Genomic DNA, 20,683 nt, shown 5'->3' with positions numbered 1-20,683 from the left:
CGATATATGTTTTCTGGTATTAAAGGTAGCATGTTTGTGTTTTTCACATATCACAGGTGTTTTCTTTTGAATGTGGGGCAGAGCAATTTTAAAGCTTTCAGTGCCTGCAAATAAAGGGATATGTTATTTAAGTGAACTTGGTAGACATGAAGAACATTACAACTCTGAGATACATACTTGACTTTGATGTATACCTAGTCAAGTCTTACATGACACCACCTTGACAATATTCAGAGGGCTGCTCTCTGCTCTATTGCAACCTTGTAGCCTTCTTCTGGATCCCTCATCCCTTCGAGAAGGATGTATTTAGATTTTACTCACACAGCACACACTTTTATTGTACATAGAGATCATCTCTGTAACACCTCCCAACGACACACATGTTTAGTTCATCCCAGTATAGCTTCTTGGAGCTGCAAATAGATTTACAGTATCAAGTATCAAGCATGAGTCAGGGACACTGAATCAATTGCACTTTATATGTGTACTGTCAGACTCACAACCACACAAACATATATGGAGGCTATATCTTCATGAAACAGGAAGCCAGCCAGCCTGTGTTTAATGCATGTGTTGACCTGTAACTATGAAAGCTTTATATAGAACAAAAGAAAATTGTCCCTGAAACAGGATATGCCAAGAGTCTGAAGCCATGACACAAGGTTTCGTGGCAATACTTCTAACACGCTTTGTGATGAAGTTTTGCTTTGGAGTTTTGGTTTTGGGTGGGGGGGGGGGGGGGGGGAGGAGGGAGATGAATTCAAATATATTATTGCATTGTGTGTTCATACTGTATAAAAGTGAAACTATGAATGTTTGCTGAGTAATACAGTTGTCATGCAGACTATGTGAAAAGGCATACTGCAGTCAGCAAGTGTCAGCTTTTGGCTCATGCAGACTGCAGTCAATTACCAATGTGCATGCCAAAGTTTTCACAGAATTTTCTTTTTCATTGTTTTCGTCCTCATTTATTATTTTCTTCTTCTTTCATTGCTTTCTTTTTCTTTGCATTCAAACCATCACAGACATTTCACACAAGGTACTACAGACGTGCATACCCATTGTACTTTCCAAGGGGCAACTTAAACCCGCCATTAGGCTAGTGAAATGAATGGCTGTTTGCCCTGTTCCTGTGTAGGACACTGCATAAGTTCCCTTTGGGACTAGATGCCATACCCTCTCATGTCTTCCTGTATATATTCAAAAGTAAGTCATTCCGCTTGCTGCTCTTTGCCTAGCCTATTAGTTCACGTGTCAAAATATCCGTAGATCAACACATCCACTGGTAGAAGGATGTCACATGGATGATTTTGACATCCGTCGGGATTTTTGTTGTTGTTTTTGGTTTAAAGTGAGAAGATGGACTGGGTTAGAGTGATATGCAGGGTCCATGAATAGCCAAGCATTGACGTTAGTTGTATTGTGTGTTGCAATTGTATTAGTCATGACATAAATGTCCGTATTAATGACACAGGAAGACATTAGTACAGAGTAGTGGCTGTACGAGTGTGGTGGTAGTGGGGTGGGGGATCACTGAGGAAAAAGGGTTTAGGAGGGGATTCTTTTCTTTACTTTTTTTAAAGGAATTCACCTTATTTTCCTGAAGTTTGTATTCAAAGGTCATGTGCCATGAGAGACTTTGGGTGCGTTCGAGCGCTCTAAAGCGAACCAAAGCGAACTGAACCAAAGCGTACCATACCAAACTGTGCCAGACTTGAAGCATTCCAGCGCTCTCTCGAGAAAGCATACCTCACAAGTTATTATTGAAAAAGGTCACACATTTTTGTAGCAAGAATGTAATTCACTTGGTGCTTGAACTACTTACAGCTGTCCTGAACAAAGAGAATGATGTCTTTGCATTGTGACGTATGCGCACGATACGCGCATTCTTCACAGCAAGCTTTTGGTACGCTTTTGGTACGCTTTTGGAGCACAACGGGAAGTGGTCCACGTTTGGCTCGGTACAGTATGGTACGGTACAATTTGGGATCGTTCGAGCGCTCCTGTGGCGCGGGTACGGTACGGTACAGAGGAGAGCGTTCGAACGCTCCCCAGGACACCAAAGAATCCATTCCTAATTCAGCAACTATTGTTTTGTCGATCGGGGACTCTCACCATGATGGGAAAAGGAAAGAAAAAGTGAAGTATTGAAGAGACCTGGGAGCATATTAACACTGCCTCCCCTGCAGGAAATTGCATTGAGAAAAAACAGAAGAAGAGTAAATCGGTAAACAAGCAGGGATTTGACTTGGTACAGCGTGAAACTGTGGATGGTGAAAAGTAGGAAAGTAAAAACAAAAATGAAAGAATTATCACAATTTACTTTTGAACATGATGACCTTGGATGAAAAGTTACCAAAAATTCATACCCGAACACAGCACTGGCTGCTGAATATCCTGTTCACAGTTATTGCAACACACAAAGCTTTAGTCTTTTCCCTAGAATAGATAACGAGATATCTGGAATTCCTCTTATCCCAGAATCAAATTATCTAGAGGAAAATAATAAATCATCCTGTGTGCATCTTTACTTTCATTTTCTCTACCCTCCAATTTTTGTATGATCTCTTTTTCATATTTGGTACACCCCAAAAATGGGCAATTTTCATGACTAGAATGAGGAAAAGAGTTGCATTCGTGTGAACTGATTCCCTGTGTAAGAGATTTATTTACAGGATGAAAGAAATTTTGTGGTTGATATCAAATGCAGCACATATAAATGTGATGTTTTGCATGAAGGTTTCATATCTTGTTCTCAAAATCAGTGTGTCTGCACCTTTAACCAGAGGTGCAGGTCTATTGTATATGTTGTATTTCATGTTGTACATGTATTCCATTGGATGTGTTTAAGCAAACATACCCTAAAATTGTTATCTCTGTGACAATCTGGTATACTGGTATGAGTGTGTGGATTGTACACATCTTGAAATGTTTGAGATAAAGGTGCATTGCAAGTGTTCTTGTGCTTTTACATCGGGGAAGCTGACTCCCCCTCTTCCCTGTTTACAGCACGGTTGGCAAGGAGAGTTTTGTTGTTTGTATTGCGCTTGCCTGCTAATTAACCCCATGGCTCCGGAAGTCCAAAGCAGAATTGTTTGTCTATTTCTTTGCTGACATTTGTGGCCTGCAGAAGTAGGCAATAATACAATGTTGTATCATACATTGTTGTGTTACACGGTGGGGATACATAATTTGGTGCTGCGTAATGTTACGTACCATGCTGTAAAGCTAGAGTGTAACTGGATCTCATTGTCATACTGTATCAAACCCACTATCTTTTCTTCATTTTTTTTTTTTATTTATTTATCTGTTTCATGCAGATAAAGGGACAAGCTTTCAAGAGCTTTACAAACAGGTCTTAGCAGGTTGTGAAAATGAAAGAACAATGACAGAAATATGAGACCCAGTGGCAGATTTTGTGAAATTCTGGATAAACCGTTTGTGGTATAACATGTACAGGTGGCATGTCAATGCTTCCAGCTGTGCAGAACAAACTCACTGCTAAATTCAAGCGATATTTTATGAGTTTGTGCTGTGCATACAAACCTGAGAGGATGTGATTGGCCCATGTGAGACATGTTGGTGCCAAATGCAAACATTTGCATGAAATTATGTTGGACCTGAAGTGAGCTCACCATCAACTTTCTGACAATCTGTTTATTCAGTAAACATCCACAACACCTACTCCTTAGCCCTGAGCATTAAAGGATATTAGGGTTTTTGAATATGTGTGTCAATAGAAGGGAAATCTTGTAATAAGCAGTATATTAAGGGAATGGTATAGTTTTGGTTGAGATGGGGCTACAGATTTCCAACATTTTTTTGACGAGATTTTTTTAAGATCATGAGAAACCTTTTATGAAATATTAAAGAGCATAATATACTTGTAACAGGACTTCAAAGTTTATTCGATGACAACTGGTTTTGAAATGGCTGAGATGTCCAAAACAAAGCAATCCTAATAAAAGGTGGGACCCACCATTAGGATCGCTTTGTTTCACCTTGTTTTTGGATATCTTGGTATTAAATCCCAAGATCAGTTTCATCATATGAACTTTGAATTCCTCTTAAAAATTGTATGCTCTTTAGGATTTCATGAAGTGGTTTCTAAGTATCCTGCAAAAAGTTAAAGGCTGAATCCTCACATTAACCAATACTATACCATCCCTTTAAAGCACACACAAAAAAAATGATATGTATTACAGGGTGTTTTGATTTTTCTGGCTGCTTACAGCCATCAACAGCTTGAATGTAAGCTGTGATGCATGCTGCTGTAGGATACCGATTGAAACACTAGAAATTTGAGAGACATTGTAAAGGCATTCAGCCTTTACTTATACTGTGAGATGATGTTGCAGTGATTCAAAACTGCCAGTACTTGTCAGAATAGGAAATTTGAAATACTGTGATGTCGTGGTCGAATGATGTTAGGTGAGATGAGCAGTACTTAAAGTGTGACTGTAAAGCTGAAATATTTGCATCCACAATCACAGAGTGAGGTAATCTTCTCTCAGAAACCTGCCACAATGTAGTACAGTGGAACCCCATTATAGAGAGGTCAGATACTGTACAATATGTCCCAAAAAATTACAATCATATTTTTGCATTGATAACTTCCAATATGATTTCATCATCTGAATGCTACTTCAGGGTCTAAAAAATATAACATCTTAGCTATAATATGCAGAAATTCCCGTTCAACTTGGTTAAGTGGTTACAGAGAAATGTGATTCATTGTAATGCATGCCATTGGTCTGATTCTTCCAAGTTAGGCACTTGGATGCTCTTGGAACTGCATAACGTGTGAACACAATGGACAGAAATCGGATGGAATGGATTCCTGACATACTCTACAAAACTCCTCATTTCTCTTTGATCTCTGAAGCAAATTGGATGGGGTTTTCTGTAAGATGTTGGTAATAATAAGTTAAAGTTTCATGCCATGAAATTGTATTTGGATTGACTCCCCATTTTTAAAATCATCATTGCAGAAGGTCCTGTTGTAATTCTTTTTTGGACATATGGTGTTTAAAAAAAGAAAAAAAACCCTTCTCATTTAACAAGATTATTTTGCAGGTCCCAACTCTTTATACTTCTTTATTTTTGTACCCTGATATAGTGAGAAACCTGATGTAACAAGGTAATTATCAAAGTTTTCAGGTCATCAAATCTTCTTCTTCTCGAGTCACTACGCAGAAAGGAACGTTAGATTCGTCCAGTCCAATGTTGGATGCACTGCCTGGCACAGGGCGTTAGAGCTGCCAGATCCTCCTTTGTGCAAGGCTCTGGTAGAAGTGGACAGACCAGGAGATGTTGCATAGTCTGCTCCTCTCCACACAGGCAGGTGGTGTCATCATTCTCACTATACCCCCACTTTGCTAGGTTAGATTTGCAGCGGCCGACAGCACTTAGGCGATTGCAGCAAGACCAGAAAGGCCATGCCTCACTGGCACCTGATGGTGTAGTTTCCTTAGGGCCGGTAGTAGACACTGTATGCGGTGTATGGGTAAGACGTTCAATCCACATGGATACACGCTGCTTGTCAGGGCTTTTGTTCAGGGCCTTTACAGAATGCATGAAGCTGCGCCTGGATTTTAGCCTCTTTCTTGAATGATCATGATTGAAGAGAGGATGGCGAGGGTCATTTTCTTGCTTCAGCTTTTCCTTCTGGGATGCAACGGTCCTACGGATGCTTGGAGGAGCAATCCCACTCAGTAGGTAGAGGTCTTCAACCTTTGTGGGCTTTAGGCAACCAGTAATAGCACGACATGAAGAGTTTAGAACAGTGTCAATCTTAGTGGCATGAGCTGATCTACTCCAGACAGGTGACGCATACTCAGCTGTAGGGTAGCATAAAGCCAGTGCTGTTGTACGTACCGTCTTCCCGTCAGCACCCCACTTCGTATAAGTGAGCTTTCGGAGGATACTATTCCTTGATGCCACCTTTGCCTTGGTCTTAATGATGTGATCCTTGAAAGTGAGGGACCTGTCAAGTGTCACCCCCAGGTAGACTGGCTTGGATACATGTTGCAGGCGTTTCCCATACCAACTAATCCGTAGTTGACGGCTGGCTTCCCTATTCTTAAGATGAAACACACTGATTTGTGTTTTGTCTGGGTTAGCTCTTAGATGGTTGTTGGCATAGTAGGGAATGAGTAAGTCCAGTGCACTGGAGAGGGAGTCCTCTACTTCTTCGAAGGTGTCCTTTTGAGATGCAATGCAAAGGTCATCAGCATAGAGGAAGCGTCTAGTGTCTGGTTGAGTAGGTTGATCGTTTGTGTAGATGTTAAACAACAAAGGGGCAAGCACACTCCCTTGAGGAAGTCCGTTCTTCTGTGTCCTCCATCTACTCTTTCTACCACCGAGGTCTACGAAGAATCTGCGGTTTGATAGCATGTTGCAGATCAACTTTGTGAGTCTAACATCTGAGGTCATCTCATACAGTTTCTTGGCAAGGATACGGTGATTGACTGTGTCGTATGCTGCAGAAAGATCGACAAAGGCAGCACCAGTGATTTTTCTGTTCTCAAAACCATCCTCGATGTACTGCGTGAGGTTCAGTAGTTGTCCTGTACATGATTTTCCCGGTCTGAAACCCGCCTGCTCCGGGATAAGGTGATCATCAACGAACAATGCTATGCGGTTCAGGAGGAGGCGTTCAAACAGCTTGTACATGTGGCAGAGTAGGGATATCGGCCTATAGCTCTTAGGGATGGCAGGGTCTTTGCCAGGTTTCAGTAGAGCAATGACTTTTGCTTTCCTCCACATTTTTGGGATCTTGTTGGACTTAACACATTCGTTGACCATATCAAGAAGCCATCTGCGTGCACCTGGCCCGAAGTGTTTGATCTGTTCCACTAGGACATCATCAAGACCTGCAGCCTTGTTGTTTTTCATAGACTTCATTGCAGATTCCAGTTCACTCATTGTGAATGGCCTTGTGAAACTTGTGGCGTCTTGTGAGGATGCATTAGCAGCTCTGGGAAGTTTAGCCCTCTGAGGACGGTGATTTGGATTTCCCCGGCTATTCAAGAGGAGTTGGTGGGCAACCTGGTCAGCGGTGACTTGCGGCCTTGGCTGCGGCTTTGTGTAGTCATTTCCTAGGATGCGGATGGTCTTCCAGGCTTTCCTGCTACTATGAGTCATATCTGTGCTTTCAATGAGCTCTTGCCATTTCTTCCGCCTTTCTTCAGTGATGGAATTAGCTAAGGCTTCACCAAGCTCAATGGTGTCATCACTAAAAGGGTCATCCTCAAAACGCAAGATGTAGTCATCATATAATGCTTTAGAGTCATCAGTCAAGCCCTGGATGTACCTTGTGCGGCAGCCACGAGGAATGTTATGGCACGATGATGATTTAACTGATTCTACAAAAGCATCATAATTGTCAGGGGTAGCGGGAAGATCTAGAATAGCAGAGTCTAGGTCATCAGAGAAGCCCTTCCAGTCGGCTTTCTTGAGATTGAAACGTCGCCTGAAGGGAACAGCACGGGGAGAGATGACTGCAGTGATCTTGAGACCTATTGGCCGATGTTGTGTGTAGGGAATGGGATCCAGAACAATCTTCTCACACTGATTGGCAACAATACTGGATGTGAAAATCAGATCTGGGTTGTACCCCCGCCTCCATCGTGAGCTGTTGAAGGAAGGGGGGAGCTTGGCATCATGAATGAGAGACAGTTGGTTGGAGTCTGCCCAGCTCTCGACTAGCTCACCATCTTCATTAGTTTCAGCATAACCCCAATTGACATGATGGCTGTTAAAGTCTCCGATGACAACATTGATGCGACCGCTGGTGACATCAGGGGGAATGTCAAATATGATGGAAGGAGGTTTATACACCGAACTGACAGATACTCCCTTGGTGTTGATGGTAATGATTTCAATGTTATCCGTATCAGAAATAGATATCTTGTCAGCAGACAGCCCATTACGTAAGAATACTGCACTTCCATACTGGTCATGTGGCCTCTCAGCAATGAGGGTCATACCCGAGATGCGAGGACGTACCCGTGAAGGTCCGCGATGAGTCTCTTGGAGACAGAGGATATCACAACTATGCTTGGTGCATAGATCTGCCAAAAGATCTTGTTTGGCGCCAGTTAGACCTTCGATGTTCGATGATATTATACTCAAGGCCGGTCATCAAATAAGGTTCCCTGTAGTAGACACCGTTATATTAACCTGGCTCATGGTATTATGACACTTTCCTTCAATAAGTCTAAATTTAATTTTGTCTACTTCCTGATATAGGAGAAGGAAAGCAAAGACCCAGATAAGACTTTGTCATGAAATATCACAAACCTAAGGCTCACAGTGAGAAACAGGATGACACACACTTTCCCCCAACAAGTACCAAACCTTTTTACCCAACAAGTACCAAACCTTTATACCCAAGTAGTTTTTCAGAAGTTAATAAAACTTAAAGGTATGGTAATATACCATTGGGAGCAGTGACTTAAAAAATGTTCGATTTATCACATCTGATGCATATTTGTTGATCAGTTGTATCACAAAACGTCCTTCCAAATAAAAATGTTGCAATAAAGCCTAATATCGGAAGGATATATCACTATATCTCTCAATAAGCCATAACTAGACAGTTTACTCTCGAGACAGTTTTATCACTATTACATGTATTCATGTTTTGTATATAAAACAATACCTATCATTGATTATACAAAAAATGTAATGATTTACATTTTTAGCTCACCTGAGCCAAAGGCTCAAGTGAGCTATTGCGATCGCCCTTCGTCCGGCGTCCGTCGTGCGTCGTGCGTCGTCCGTCGTCCGTCGTCCGTCGTCCGTCGTCCGTCGTGCGTCGTCCGTCGTGCGTCGTGCGTAAACTTTTTACATTTTCATCTTCTTCTTGAAAACCCCAAGACCGATTTTCATCAAACTTGGCAGGTAGCATCCCTAGGGGATTAGGAACTCAATTTGTTAAAATGGGCACCATGCCCCGCCCAGGGGGCCCCCAGGGGGGCCCAAACCCCCCAAAATTAAGGAATCTGTAAAAATCTTCTTCTCTAGAACCAGAAGTGATAGAGCTAAGTTAATACTATGAGTTAGTACATTGATGACTGTAGTTTCAAGTTTGTTCATGGCAGAATCAGGGGTGCCCCCCTTGGGACCCAGGGGAGGGGGGTGGGGAAGGGTTCTAATGGGGCCTAAATTGTACATTTTCATCTTCTTCTTGAGAACTCCATGACCCATTTTCACCAAACTTGGCAGGTAGCATCCCTAGGGGGTTAGGAACTCAATTTGTTAAAATGGGCACCATGCCCCACCCAGGGGGCCCTCAGGGGGCCCAAGCCCCCCAAAATTAAGGATTCTGCAAAAATCTTCTTCTCTAGAACCAGAAGTGATAGTGCTTAGTTAATACTATGAGTTAGTACATTGATGACTGTAGTTTCAAGTTTGTTCATGGCAGAATCAGGGGTGCCCCCCTTGGGACCCAGGGGAGGGGGTGAGGAGGGGTCCTAATGGGGCCTAAATTGTACATTTTTATCGTCGTCTTGAGAACCCCATGACCCATTTTCACCAAACTTGGCAGGTAGCATCCCTAGGGGGTTAGGATCTCAATTTGTTAAAATGGGCACCATGCCCCACCCAGGGGGCCCCCAGGGGTCCCAAACCCCCCAAATGAAGGAATCTTTATAAATCTTCTCTAGAATCAGAAGTTATAGAGCTGAGATAATACTATGAGTGAGTACATTAATGACTGTAGTTTCAAGTTTGTTCATAGGAGATCCAGGGGTGCCCCTCTTGGGTGGGGGGGGGGGGGGTGGTTGGAAGGGTCCAAATGGGGTCCTGAATTGTACATTTTCATCTTCTTCCTGAAAACCTCATGATGGATTTTTGTCAAACTTGGCACGTAGCATCCCTAGGGGGTCAGGATCTCAATTTATCAAAATGGGCACCATGCCCCACCCAGAGGGCCCCAGGGGGCCCCAATCCCCCCAAATTAAGGAATCTTAAAAAAATTGGGCCTTTATTGTACATTTTCATCTTCTACTTGAGAATGCCTGGTCAAATTTTGGTGGAGCTGTAAATAATTTAGATTAGTGACTGCGTGAAAGGTGAACTTGCGATACTCAGGTGAGCGCTAGACCCGCGGGTCTCTTGTTACATTGGTTGTTTCTGTCCTTAACTCACATTTTAGTACTATTTTGAAGCACTAACACTGGGTTTTTGTTTCATCTGCAAATGGTAAATACATGGACTGCCTTTAAGTCCCAAGTGTCCCTGATTCTGCAGGATTCTCCAGAAAGAGTTACCATATCTCAGCATCCTGGCAAAAAAAAAAGAGAAAAACCTCCCTATTTTAGAGATTTTCCTATTGAGATATAGGTACACACTTTGGTATGTCCGTAAATGTTTTCATGACATAACTTTGATGTGTGGATGTTGGCATCCGTGATATAAGTGCACTGAATAGTAATTTTTGGCCATCTACAGATGAAATAACATAAAAACGACCAGGAAGTTAAAAATGAGTGCAGCTTTCACCAGAGGAATTGTCACATCCTTCCTCCATGGATCCTGATTGTAGTGTGCATTTTATCCCTACAACATTGCCCTTGGCTTGTGTGCCTTAAAGGTCCTGTTTACCTTTGGGATCAATGATTTAAAAAAATGTTCAAGATATCACATTTGATGCACATGTGTGGGTCTGTTGTATTAAAAAACATCCTACCATATAAAATTTTAATCATAACTGTTGACAATTTAGTCTGAAAATATTTTCATTATAGCTGTTGTTCACATTTAGTGTATAAGATTCATAGCATCGATTATATGGATTTCCTTTTTATTTCTTTTATTATTATTTTTTTTACAGTGGTTATTTCTATCCCTAACTCACATTTTAGAACTATTTTAAAAACACTAATGCTGGGTGTTTGTGTCATCTGACTCTAAAATGGATTTAGTCTTGAAAGAGGAAAAATGTTTTGTGAAAGCTAGCAAAATTTCACAATAGAGCTTCCCTGATTTTTATGTGATTTCAATCCAATACCTTTACTGTTCAGAGTAACTTATTTGTGGGGATATGATGCCCCACTGCCACAATAAATGCAAAGCTGGTAAAAGATGCTGACCCTAGCTCAGCTGAGGTCTAGTCCCAGATCTAGACCATCAGTGCAGTGCCGATTGAATTTTTATACAGTAATTCCGATAAGGTTCTTAGGCAGCTTAACCTGTATTCGAGAAGAGGATTATTTTATTGAAGTTGTGGTGGAAACAAACTGAAGTTTTGAAGTGGAACACTCATGAAGTTTTGAAGTGGAACACTTCTCAGATCGCGTGCCAAAATTGATCAATAGAGCCTACACCAGGGTCCACATGTGAATCAAGTGCAAAAATAACGAAACTAAATACATTGAAGAAAGGATTGTCTTCCACATGAGTTGTATAAAGATGTACTTATCAATAGTCAAATGTTTACTATATGGTTTCACATCTACTTTCGTGTCTCCAGTGCGCATTTTGATTCGTGTTTAATGACCCTGTGCAATAAAAATAACTCAAGTGTGCTGTATACGATGACAACTTGTGGCCACTTTTGTTTGCGTCCTTTGTGTAGTATGACAAGTTTGAAAGAAGAGAGTGTGAAATAGAGAAAGAGAGAAAAGTTGGAGGACATAGCATGGCAACCATTGTATGCAATGTGGCAAGAATGGATAGGAACAATATTTAGAGTATGCGAATTATTGTAACATAATAGTCCATTGAAGAAAAGGGAATCTGAAAGTGACTGAATAAAGACTTGTGCAAGAGAATATTTTATTTGATTGCAACATCTTATGTGATTGCAACATCGCACACACGGAAAGTTTGTTGCTCCATGTTTAATGAGTGACATTTTTTTTTTTTTTAATACCAGTGCACAAGTTTGGGGAATTATTGCCTAACGTCAAATTCTCCTCTGTTTTGAACTTCTTCATTTCCCTTCTTGCTGTGGTGCTATCCTCTGCTCACCAAATGGAGATGTAAAACTGCTGAATGTTTGTGTTTTTGTGTGTGTGTGCGTGTGTGTGCGTGTGTGTATATAACCACATTGAGAGTGTACAAATTCAGCCTGTGTGCATGTATGTATGTTCGGTCTTACTACTACCATTAGCGTAGGTCATGCAGAAAATCAAGAGATACAATCTGGAGGTCTGCAAACTTCCGTTAATATTTCAAGTTAGGCAGCAGTCTGCGTATTCAAAGTCAACGAAATTAGAGTAAATGGAGTTGACTACTTGTATACACCGAATAATTCCCGAGGTTTTTATTTTCGCGAATTTCACGAGTCAGGTGCTATTCGCGAAATTAAAGACAAGCGAAAAATTGACTCTGATCTCGATATGAATGTGACGTATTGATATGCACATTTCTCCATTCAGTTCAGTACTCCATGACCGCGAATTTAACCACTCGCGTAATCGTCGAGAAGTCTTGATTCGCGAAAATTTAGACTCGCTAAATATAATTATGGCGTATACAGTATACTATTATGACAACATACATACAGGTATGTGTGTGTGTATGGATATAATTCAATTGCGATGGTGTGATGCTGTGAAATATACAAGAGTAGTTGGTTATCTTACTATTGCAGATGTTAAACATTGCGCTATGATACGTAAAACACACACACACACACCCCCCCCCCCCCCACACACACACACACACAGAATGACCATGTATTAATGATGACTCTCAATATATTTAGATTACCCCCTCAAAGAAAAGCAAGCATACGATAGATTATTTTCTACTACACGGCATCGATACAATAATCACTGTAATGCAAAACAAAAGAAAAAGAAAAAGAAATAGAAACGGCATTCTTTTTTTTAGATTAAAGTTGCTTGTTATACAAAACTATAGTGCTGTATAAATAAAGATATTTTACCTTTCTTCTATTTAATGATGACCTTATTAAAAAGAATGAAATGGCATTCATCTGTTTTTGCATAAAACATCTTCATAAGTTGGTGTACATATATATATATATATATATATACGCATATATACATTTTCTATTAAATGATTCATCATCGATTTTGACCAAAACCTCTCAACTGATGCTCATGCAATACAGTGTAGTTACACAATGCTATGTCGTGGAACCTTAAGAGTTATAACGATCTGATAATTAAAATGAGATACATGTAGTCAACACATCGAACAAATATTGTCAGTCCCTTTAAGACATCCTTATGTTGCGGTTCCACTGCTTAAAAGAATAAGAAGATAAACAGACTACACACACACACACACACACACACATACACATAAAGTTGTTAACAGTCGATACGGCCAGGCGGAAGCTGTGTCGTCAAAATGACTGACTCACTCTTAATGTAGCATCCCTGGATCAACTATCATCTATCAACCTGTTACTATTTTCTTTCCGTTTTGTTTTTCCCGTTGTGTATTGCGTGACGAACTGAGGAGGATCACATAACATAAGTTTACGCAGGTGTTTTTGGAATGTTATTTTCGACAACTATAGACAGTGTCTCATAACCAGGTCAATGCGCTCCTCTAGCGACTTTTAAAAGATTGGAACGTCCGTAAATGTTGAGTATCAAAGAAAACAATTACAGAATTGGGGGAAGTGACTCAGACTTGTCATAGGTTACTATAGTACATATATATATATATATATATATATATATGTAATATTGGTGATATCGACTTAAGGAAATTTATCTTTCCATCCGCGATGCAATGCATTTTCCGATTGCAGTTTATTCACCGAAGAATTGCCATTTACAAATTTTCCACGTATTAGACTAAAAGCCTTTCCAGGTTGTAATATTTGTATTATGTACACTTGCCTTTTGAGGCAATGCATGATAATGAATATACAGATCTACATAATGTGGTATATTCATCCTTAATTAAGTTTTCCTGTTTTGCTATGTGCATACACGCATACCCTGAATGTTTCTTTTGTTACACATCGTAATGCTGAACTAAGAACGCAATGAAAAATGGCAAAATATACCAACAGCAGTGATTTAAAAAGAACTATGTGAATGGGACCACAGCAGAAGAAAGCTTATAGTTAAGATTAGCTGTCAATTATACTTGTGTATATCGGGATATCACATCCAGGTCTCACCAGGGACCTGTTTCACTATGCTCTGAGATCATGCCCAAGTTCAATTCAACTGATCTCAGGGACAGTTTCGTCACGATGTCACTTCGTTTCTCGACATTGAATTGGATGCGTTTCTCATAAGATTCTGTCCTATAAATGTCCTATAAATTGATTCGCATAGTTCGTTTTAATTTCGTTTTTCTCTCGAACAGACAGCCTTATCGATAGATCCGTTGCCCTTTCGAGTTTCCTCTGTGTAACACATAGCATTAACACATCTGTGAACTGTAACACATAATAAAACAAAAACATGAAATGCGCCTCTTGGTTTGCTCTGTCAAAGTTTGGCTCAACCGTTATGGCAAACTATAAGACTGCACAATCTGTCAAGATAAAAATGGCACCGTTTCACCTTTCAAAATTCAAGGCAGTCTGAGGGAAGGGAAAAACTCTGATTATCACAGTAAAGCCCCCTTCCCACATACAGGTATACTACGGCGTATCGACGGCGGATGCCCATCCCTGCTCATCCGGGAGACATCCCTGAGGATCCCCAGTACACCCCTGGGCATCCCTAGTAGCCGTGGCGGATACAGCGAAGCCGTGGCCACGCCGCGAAAATTTCTAACATGCTTGAAATATCCGGGAGTCTGCTCCCGGTAAGACACACCCGTAGCACAGCCGACGGACATACGCCTACACCCGGCGGCTAATCCGGCACATACGTGAACAGCCGTGGCAGACACGTGGCGTGTGAAGTCGTCGGATCCACCACGGCTCCATGCCGGGTGTGCAGGGATGCTTCACGGATAGTCGGCGGACAGTCGGCGGACAGTCGCCGTATTAGCTGTCCTTGTCGACGAGTCCCTAGAGGCATCCCTATTCTACTCCTTGTATCCGCCGACTGATTCGTACAACCCGACGGATCGTCCGTCACAGCCGGGCCTAACCCCTGCTCGTCTGCACCGAATTCGGCGTATCACCCGCCTGACAGCCGCCGCGCAGTCGGCGGACATCCTGCACACCCGACGACTCACCCGTGCACTGCATTTTCCCGTCAGCAATCCGCCAAATAACGTTCCGCCCCGTATCCGCCGTATTTTACCTGTATGTGGGAAGACCGCTTAATCACTGCTGTCTGAGTGGTAGGGATGAAACAATCAAAGCAAAATACAAAATGGCGTCTATTGTCAATAAACACTTATTTGCACATGCAGGAAGAACGGACACGGTATAACGATAGTCGATAGTATCAACCGAGGAGTGAAATTATGAAAATTTCAGGCATACTTCGCCGAGGGTATTATAGTGACTGAATTTTATATAAGAACGGGGGCTGTCTCAGGAATCAGGTTTCTACGATCCACGTGCAGCATAAATTATTACAATGGCATTTGTATCTATGGCACACTAAGTTACACGTAAATTCGACGCAATAAAACGAACTCTAGTATGGTTCTATTGATGTTTGCATAGATTAGTTTACATGATAGTTATATTCTTTGAAACTTGAAATTAAGGCAAGAACAGCCAATTGTTTTTATCGTTCTTCTTGCCTTGTCTTTTGATGTTCACTCGATATATAAATTGGTACAAATTTTGAAATCTTCATGAACTCAAGTCGATTGACATGGTTACGTCAGATTTCTCTTACTTTCCCTTTTTACTCATGTCCACTTGAGCGTAAAGAAGACTGACGTCATAAGAGGAATGGCCGGTATCCCTTGGGATGGAAGATTGCGTGAACTCCGTGTCCTCTTGTGGACTGTTCTGACCTTTTCCTGGTTCGTCAACCATTTCGTACACAGAAGATGCGTTCACGTCGCGACCACTCGTAGAGTTTTCGACCTGCAAATTTTCGTAAAAATTTGCAGCAACGTTTGACATTACTGAGGATTCTTCTCTGCATGGCGATGGGTAATCAGCGTCCGTCAAGAAACCAGTAGAATTGCGATCCGATGCCAGCGAGGAATCCCTACCGTTCTTGGACCTCTCTGACGCTTTGAACTCGTCAGGTGAATGGTCCCTGTAGAACTCACCGCTGGAAGTGTATAACTCGTTATCCACCACTTCTTCCTCCGCAGACCAGCGATCAAGGCCGGATTGGTGTGGTGATACTTGGCAATAATAGTCCTCTACCTCCAAATCTCGAACATCCTGCATATGACGTTTGGAGGCTGTAACAATCGATGTGCTTCTGTAGTACCCTGATGAGGCCCTGTCCTTATCAGCAGATTCCCGCATTTGGATTTTCATGCTCGAGGATGGTGGTCGAGTTCGCCTACGGCGACGTTTGATGATTAGACATAACGTTGGGATCACGAGAAGAGCTAACGATACGAAAGCTGCTGCACATAAAATGATGGGGAGTTTCCTCGACAGAGAATCTTCTATCAAAGGATCTGCACCAGTTGCGACGTCGTCAGAAGAGTTAGACGACACGGGGACTGATAGTGACGGAGAAATCAGTGAGGGTGAAGCTGTGGATTGCAACCTGGCTAAGCTTGAGGAGGAGCTGGATGCGGCAGTCGACCTCACCGAGATGTCTGAAATTGATGATCTCGTGCTTGACGCCGTACTTGATGTCGATGATGGAGGTGGCAGGGCTGGTACATGGCAGTAAACGAAGAAACGATATTTTGGATGATAGAATCCCGCGTAAAGGTCGGTGTTTAGATGTGATTTAAGGAGTTGAAAAGTTACGTACGGACTATAAACTGTGTATATATTACCAGATACCTGAAAGTCTTCTGCTCCCACTCGAACATGAACTGTTACTGTCGTCTCTGACCAGATGGTGTTACTGCGAACGTAACAGTAGATCTGTTGATAACCTGCACGTGAGGCGCTTCCTAAAGAGCAATCGCAACCATACACGTAGATGTCATATGTCTTGGTCCTTCCGTCAACTATACACTCATAGCTACCTGTGTCGGACAGGGTAACATCGGCTATAGAGAGACGAAATGGATATTGCGAATTGCATGTTGTAGAGAATCTACCATCAGGATGAAATGGACTAATTAGACTACAACGGCCGTTTGACTTCTGTGCAATATACGCTTCAGAGTTACCTTTGCATGTGAACCAGTAAGCAAAAGAGTAGCTTTCATTAAGTTTGCAGTCAAGGCTTATGGTGTTTCCTATTATGACAGATGCTACGGTATCTCCAGTGGCTGAACCTGCCAGCACTAACAGCAGAGACGCAACAATAAATAAGCGACGCAGCGACTTTCCCGTAGCCTTAGCCATTTGTTCAACGAACATGATGCAAACAAACCCAGGAGAGGAGAATATCTTCTTCTCTTGGTGCAGCTCCCACAGAAAATGAACCAGGAAACATTCTGTCTGAAGCAAGACTGAGCGATATTTTGACAAGTTGCTTGTATATCCGTCTTTTGTCAAAAGGGGAACCTTACATCGGCACCACCTGATACTCAATGTCGGCTGATGTGATTGTCTCTGTTTTGTAGACAGAATGGCAGCGTGAGAAAAAAAATAGGAAATGAAAGGGGATGTGAGTGTGTGTGTTTATTTTCTACATCCTTTTTTTCTACGTCAAAGTAGAATCCTTTCAGAAATAGTTTTATCTTATAAGGTCACTGGATTGTTCTGTCAGTACGAGTCATCTTACAAGCAGCTCATGAATCCTTATCTGTTCATTTTTGATAGGGAGAACAGGAAATAAGCCTCAGTGAGATAAATATATATATATATATATATATATATATATATATATATATATATATATATCTTGGTTTATTTCATCAAAAGGAAATACATAGTAACCCAGAGGCTGAACTGCGTTTTCTTGATGTGAATATACAAACGAAACAAAACAATAAGATGCTTTAATCATTCACATTAAACAGTCTATCCAGAAAATTGAGCCTTATATTACATATTCAATAATAAATACTACAAATACAATTCTCTTATGCGTTTGGTATAAGGCACCTTAAAGGTGAAAGTGGAATAACTATCAAATCGGGTTACGCATGCAACCCGCATCTACTCTCCTTTTCAGTCAAGAATTCGGGGAATCCTCAGCATTTATCCAACATAATAATGCGCCACAAACGTATTGCCTTCATCACGTTAATGCTCACAGTAATTGAGCACCTTGAGAGCGAATCTAAAAGTGATAGTGCGACGTATAGTCCGCCCCCTGTTGGTTTGTGTACTGTTAACATTTAGTACCACGACATAGGCCTACTCATCACCAACAATATTATGATGCCGGTGATACAAACACTGTGTCTTTGCCGCTCACTTCCCTCCGGGGGTTAACTCCATCTCAAAGGTCTCATGAGCAGACGGTGTCTCCAGAGGAAGAACGTATCACCGCAAATCGCCTGAACTACATGGGAGTATGGGTTTTACATAATGCATATACATGTAGTGTATATACCGGGTGTCCCCAAAAAAGCGGAACGGTGGATTTTCAGTACCTTGCGTTCTAAAAGTGATATATTTTTTGACATCATTGGAAAGAACATCTTCCGCAGAAGAGCATGATACCAAAATCAGTAAATTTGGCTCAGTACTTTTTATTCTACGCTACGTAAATGCAGTCATTTTCAATTTTTTGCTACTTATAAGATAATAATTTGGGTGCGACTCGCGTTCCATACGGTGAATTGTGTAAGCTCGTTGATCCATGTCAACAAAAGATAACGCTTTCATATTGGGAGCGCGCGCGCGCACACACACACACACACACACACACACTGTTTTTTTCCTTGCCCGTGCCCAATGTGAAAGCTGTATCTTTTGTTGACATGGATCACCGAGCTTACACAATATTCACCGTATGGATCGCGTGTCGCACTCAAATTATTATCTCATAAGTCGCAAAAATCCGGCGAAATTTGACAATGACTGCATTTTCAGAAATTGGCATAGAATAAAAAGTACTGAACCAAATTTAATGATTTTGGTATCATAGTCTTCTGCGGAAGATGCTTTTTCTAATGATGTCATAGGATATATAACTTTTAGACCGCAAGGTACTGAAAATCCACCGTTCCGCTTTTTTTGGGACACCCAGTATATATATATATATATATATATATATATATATATATATATGGGCAATCCCGCGGTTAGTAACGTTACATTTAAAGAAATTTAGATATTTGTTTTTACTACTAAATCACCATTTATTCATTTCTAGTCAAAATCATGTTAAAACATGTTCATCCTTCCCAGGTCTATGATGTAGAAAAGAATGAGTACAATCCAATAAATATTAGAATTGCTATGGCAACTAAAAGGGCTGGTTAGTAACGTTACGAAAAAAGGACATGACAAAAAAAATCAGTGTCTTGTAACAAAAAGTGTGCAAAATTTCAAGTTACTTCAAACAAAGTGTTGCATTAATTTCAATTATTGCATCACGACAAATGTTCACGCAAATATTTTTAGCAGTTCGACCGATAATTTATTAGCTAGACCCCCAAATGCATGGTTAGTAACGTTACGGTTAGTAACGTTACATTTGTCCGGAGTAATTCCGCAGGTCATTTCACCCTTTTGTAATTGACAAAATGTCACATGACTTCTGGAGTATTTAAATGTATTCATCTTTTACCTTTTAGCAAAAATTTGAAAAAAAAAATTCGAAGCAACCCACTGTAATTGGCATTTAAGTGAATTTCAGCATCCCCAGTCCCACATGTACATTTTAAATGATGGTTTTAGATCTTGCAAAATCAATAAATACGAAAAATAAAATTTACTGAATTTGAAAGACCTTAGTGATTGGTGAACATCCATGGCATTAGTTGATACCTAAATTAAAGAGTAAGATAAAGAGGCACATTTCTTTTATCCATGTCATGTCCACCTAACTGCGGAATTGCCCATATATATATATATATATATACGTAAGTAGAGTGTGAACTGCAATATGGCTGACAGTGCTCAACTATATAGGCTAGGAGCCCATGTAGTACCTCACCTCACCAAGAAGGAATTCAAACCGTACTCGAAGCCAGGGGACTCACACCTATACGTACATACAGAATCGAATCATCCACCCACCGTCACCAAGAGAATACCACAGTCCATCCAGACCCGCCTATCCAACATCTCCAGCAACGAGGAAATCTTCAACAGCACCAAACCAGACTACGAGAACGCACTCCACGAGGCGGGACACCAAACAACATTGACGTACACCCCCAAAGAGACCAACAGCTCCAGAAAAGAAAGACAACACCAAAGGAAACGAAACATAACGTGGTTCAACCCCCCGTTCAGCAGACATGTTAAAACAAACATCGGGAGGAAGTTCCTAGCCCTCGTCGAGCACCACTTCCCTAAAGGACACCAGCTCAGCAAGATATGCAACAGGAACACTCTGAAAGTAAGCTACAGCTGCATGGACAATATGCACACTATAACAAAGGCACACAACAACAAAATAATCAACAACAGTCAAGAGCAAGCCAGGGACTCCTGCAACTGCAGAAAGAAGGAAGATTGCCCGATCCCTGGGAAATGCACAGCCAGGAACATCATATACGAAGCGAAGGTAGCGACCCCAGACGATGAGAAAATATACATCGGCCTCACCTCAAC

At 41.2% G+C, this 20,683-nt stretch overlaps 1 protein-coding gene across 1 annotated transcript; it reads right to left on the bottom strand.

Annotated features, from left to right (window-relative positions):
* Positions 1–230: 230 nt before the first annotated feature.
* Positions 231–15,148, bottom strand: LOC139740801 (uncharacterized). The gene is made up of 3 exons (XM_071651375.1): positions 15,049–15,148; positions 5,448–8,033; positions 231–289 (listed from the first exon to the last, which is right to left on the bottom strand). The coding sequence occupies exons 1-3, from the start codon at positions 15,146–15,148 to the stop codon at positions 231–233; spliced, it is 2,745 nt and encodes a 914-aa protein (XP_071507476.1).
* Positions 15,149–20,683: the final 5,535 nt, after the last annotated feature.

This window comes from Diadema antillarum, unplaced genomic scaffold (genome assembly GCF_040938485.1).
Source record: "Diadema antillarum isolate AM-2024a unplaced genomic scaffold, OU_Dant_1.0 seq00000885_RagTag, whole genome shotgun sequence".
NCBI lineage: Eukaryota > Metazoa > Echinodermata > Echinoidea > Diadematoida > Diadematidae > Diadema > Diadema antillarum.
This window is presented reverse-complemented; position numbering and strand designations above follow the sequence as displayed.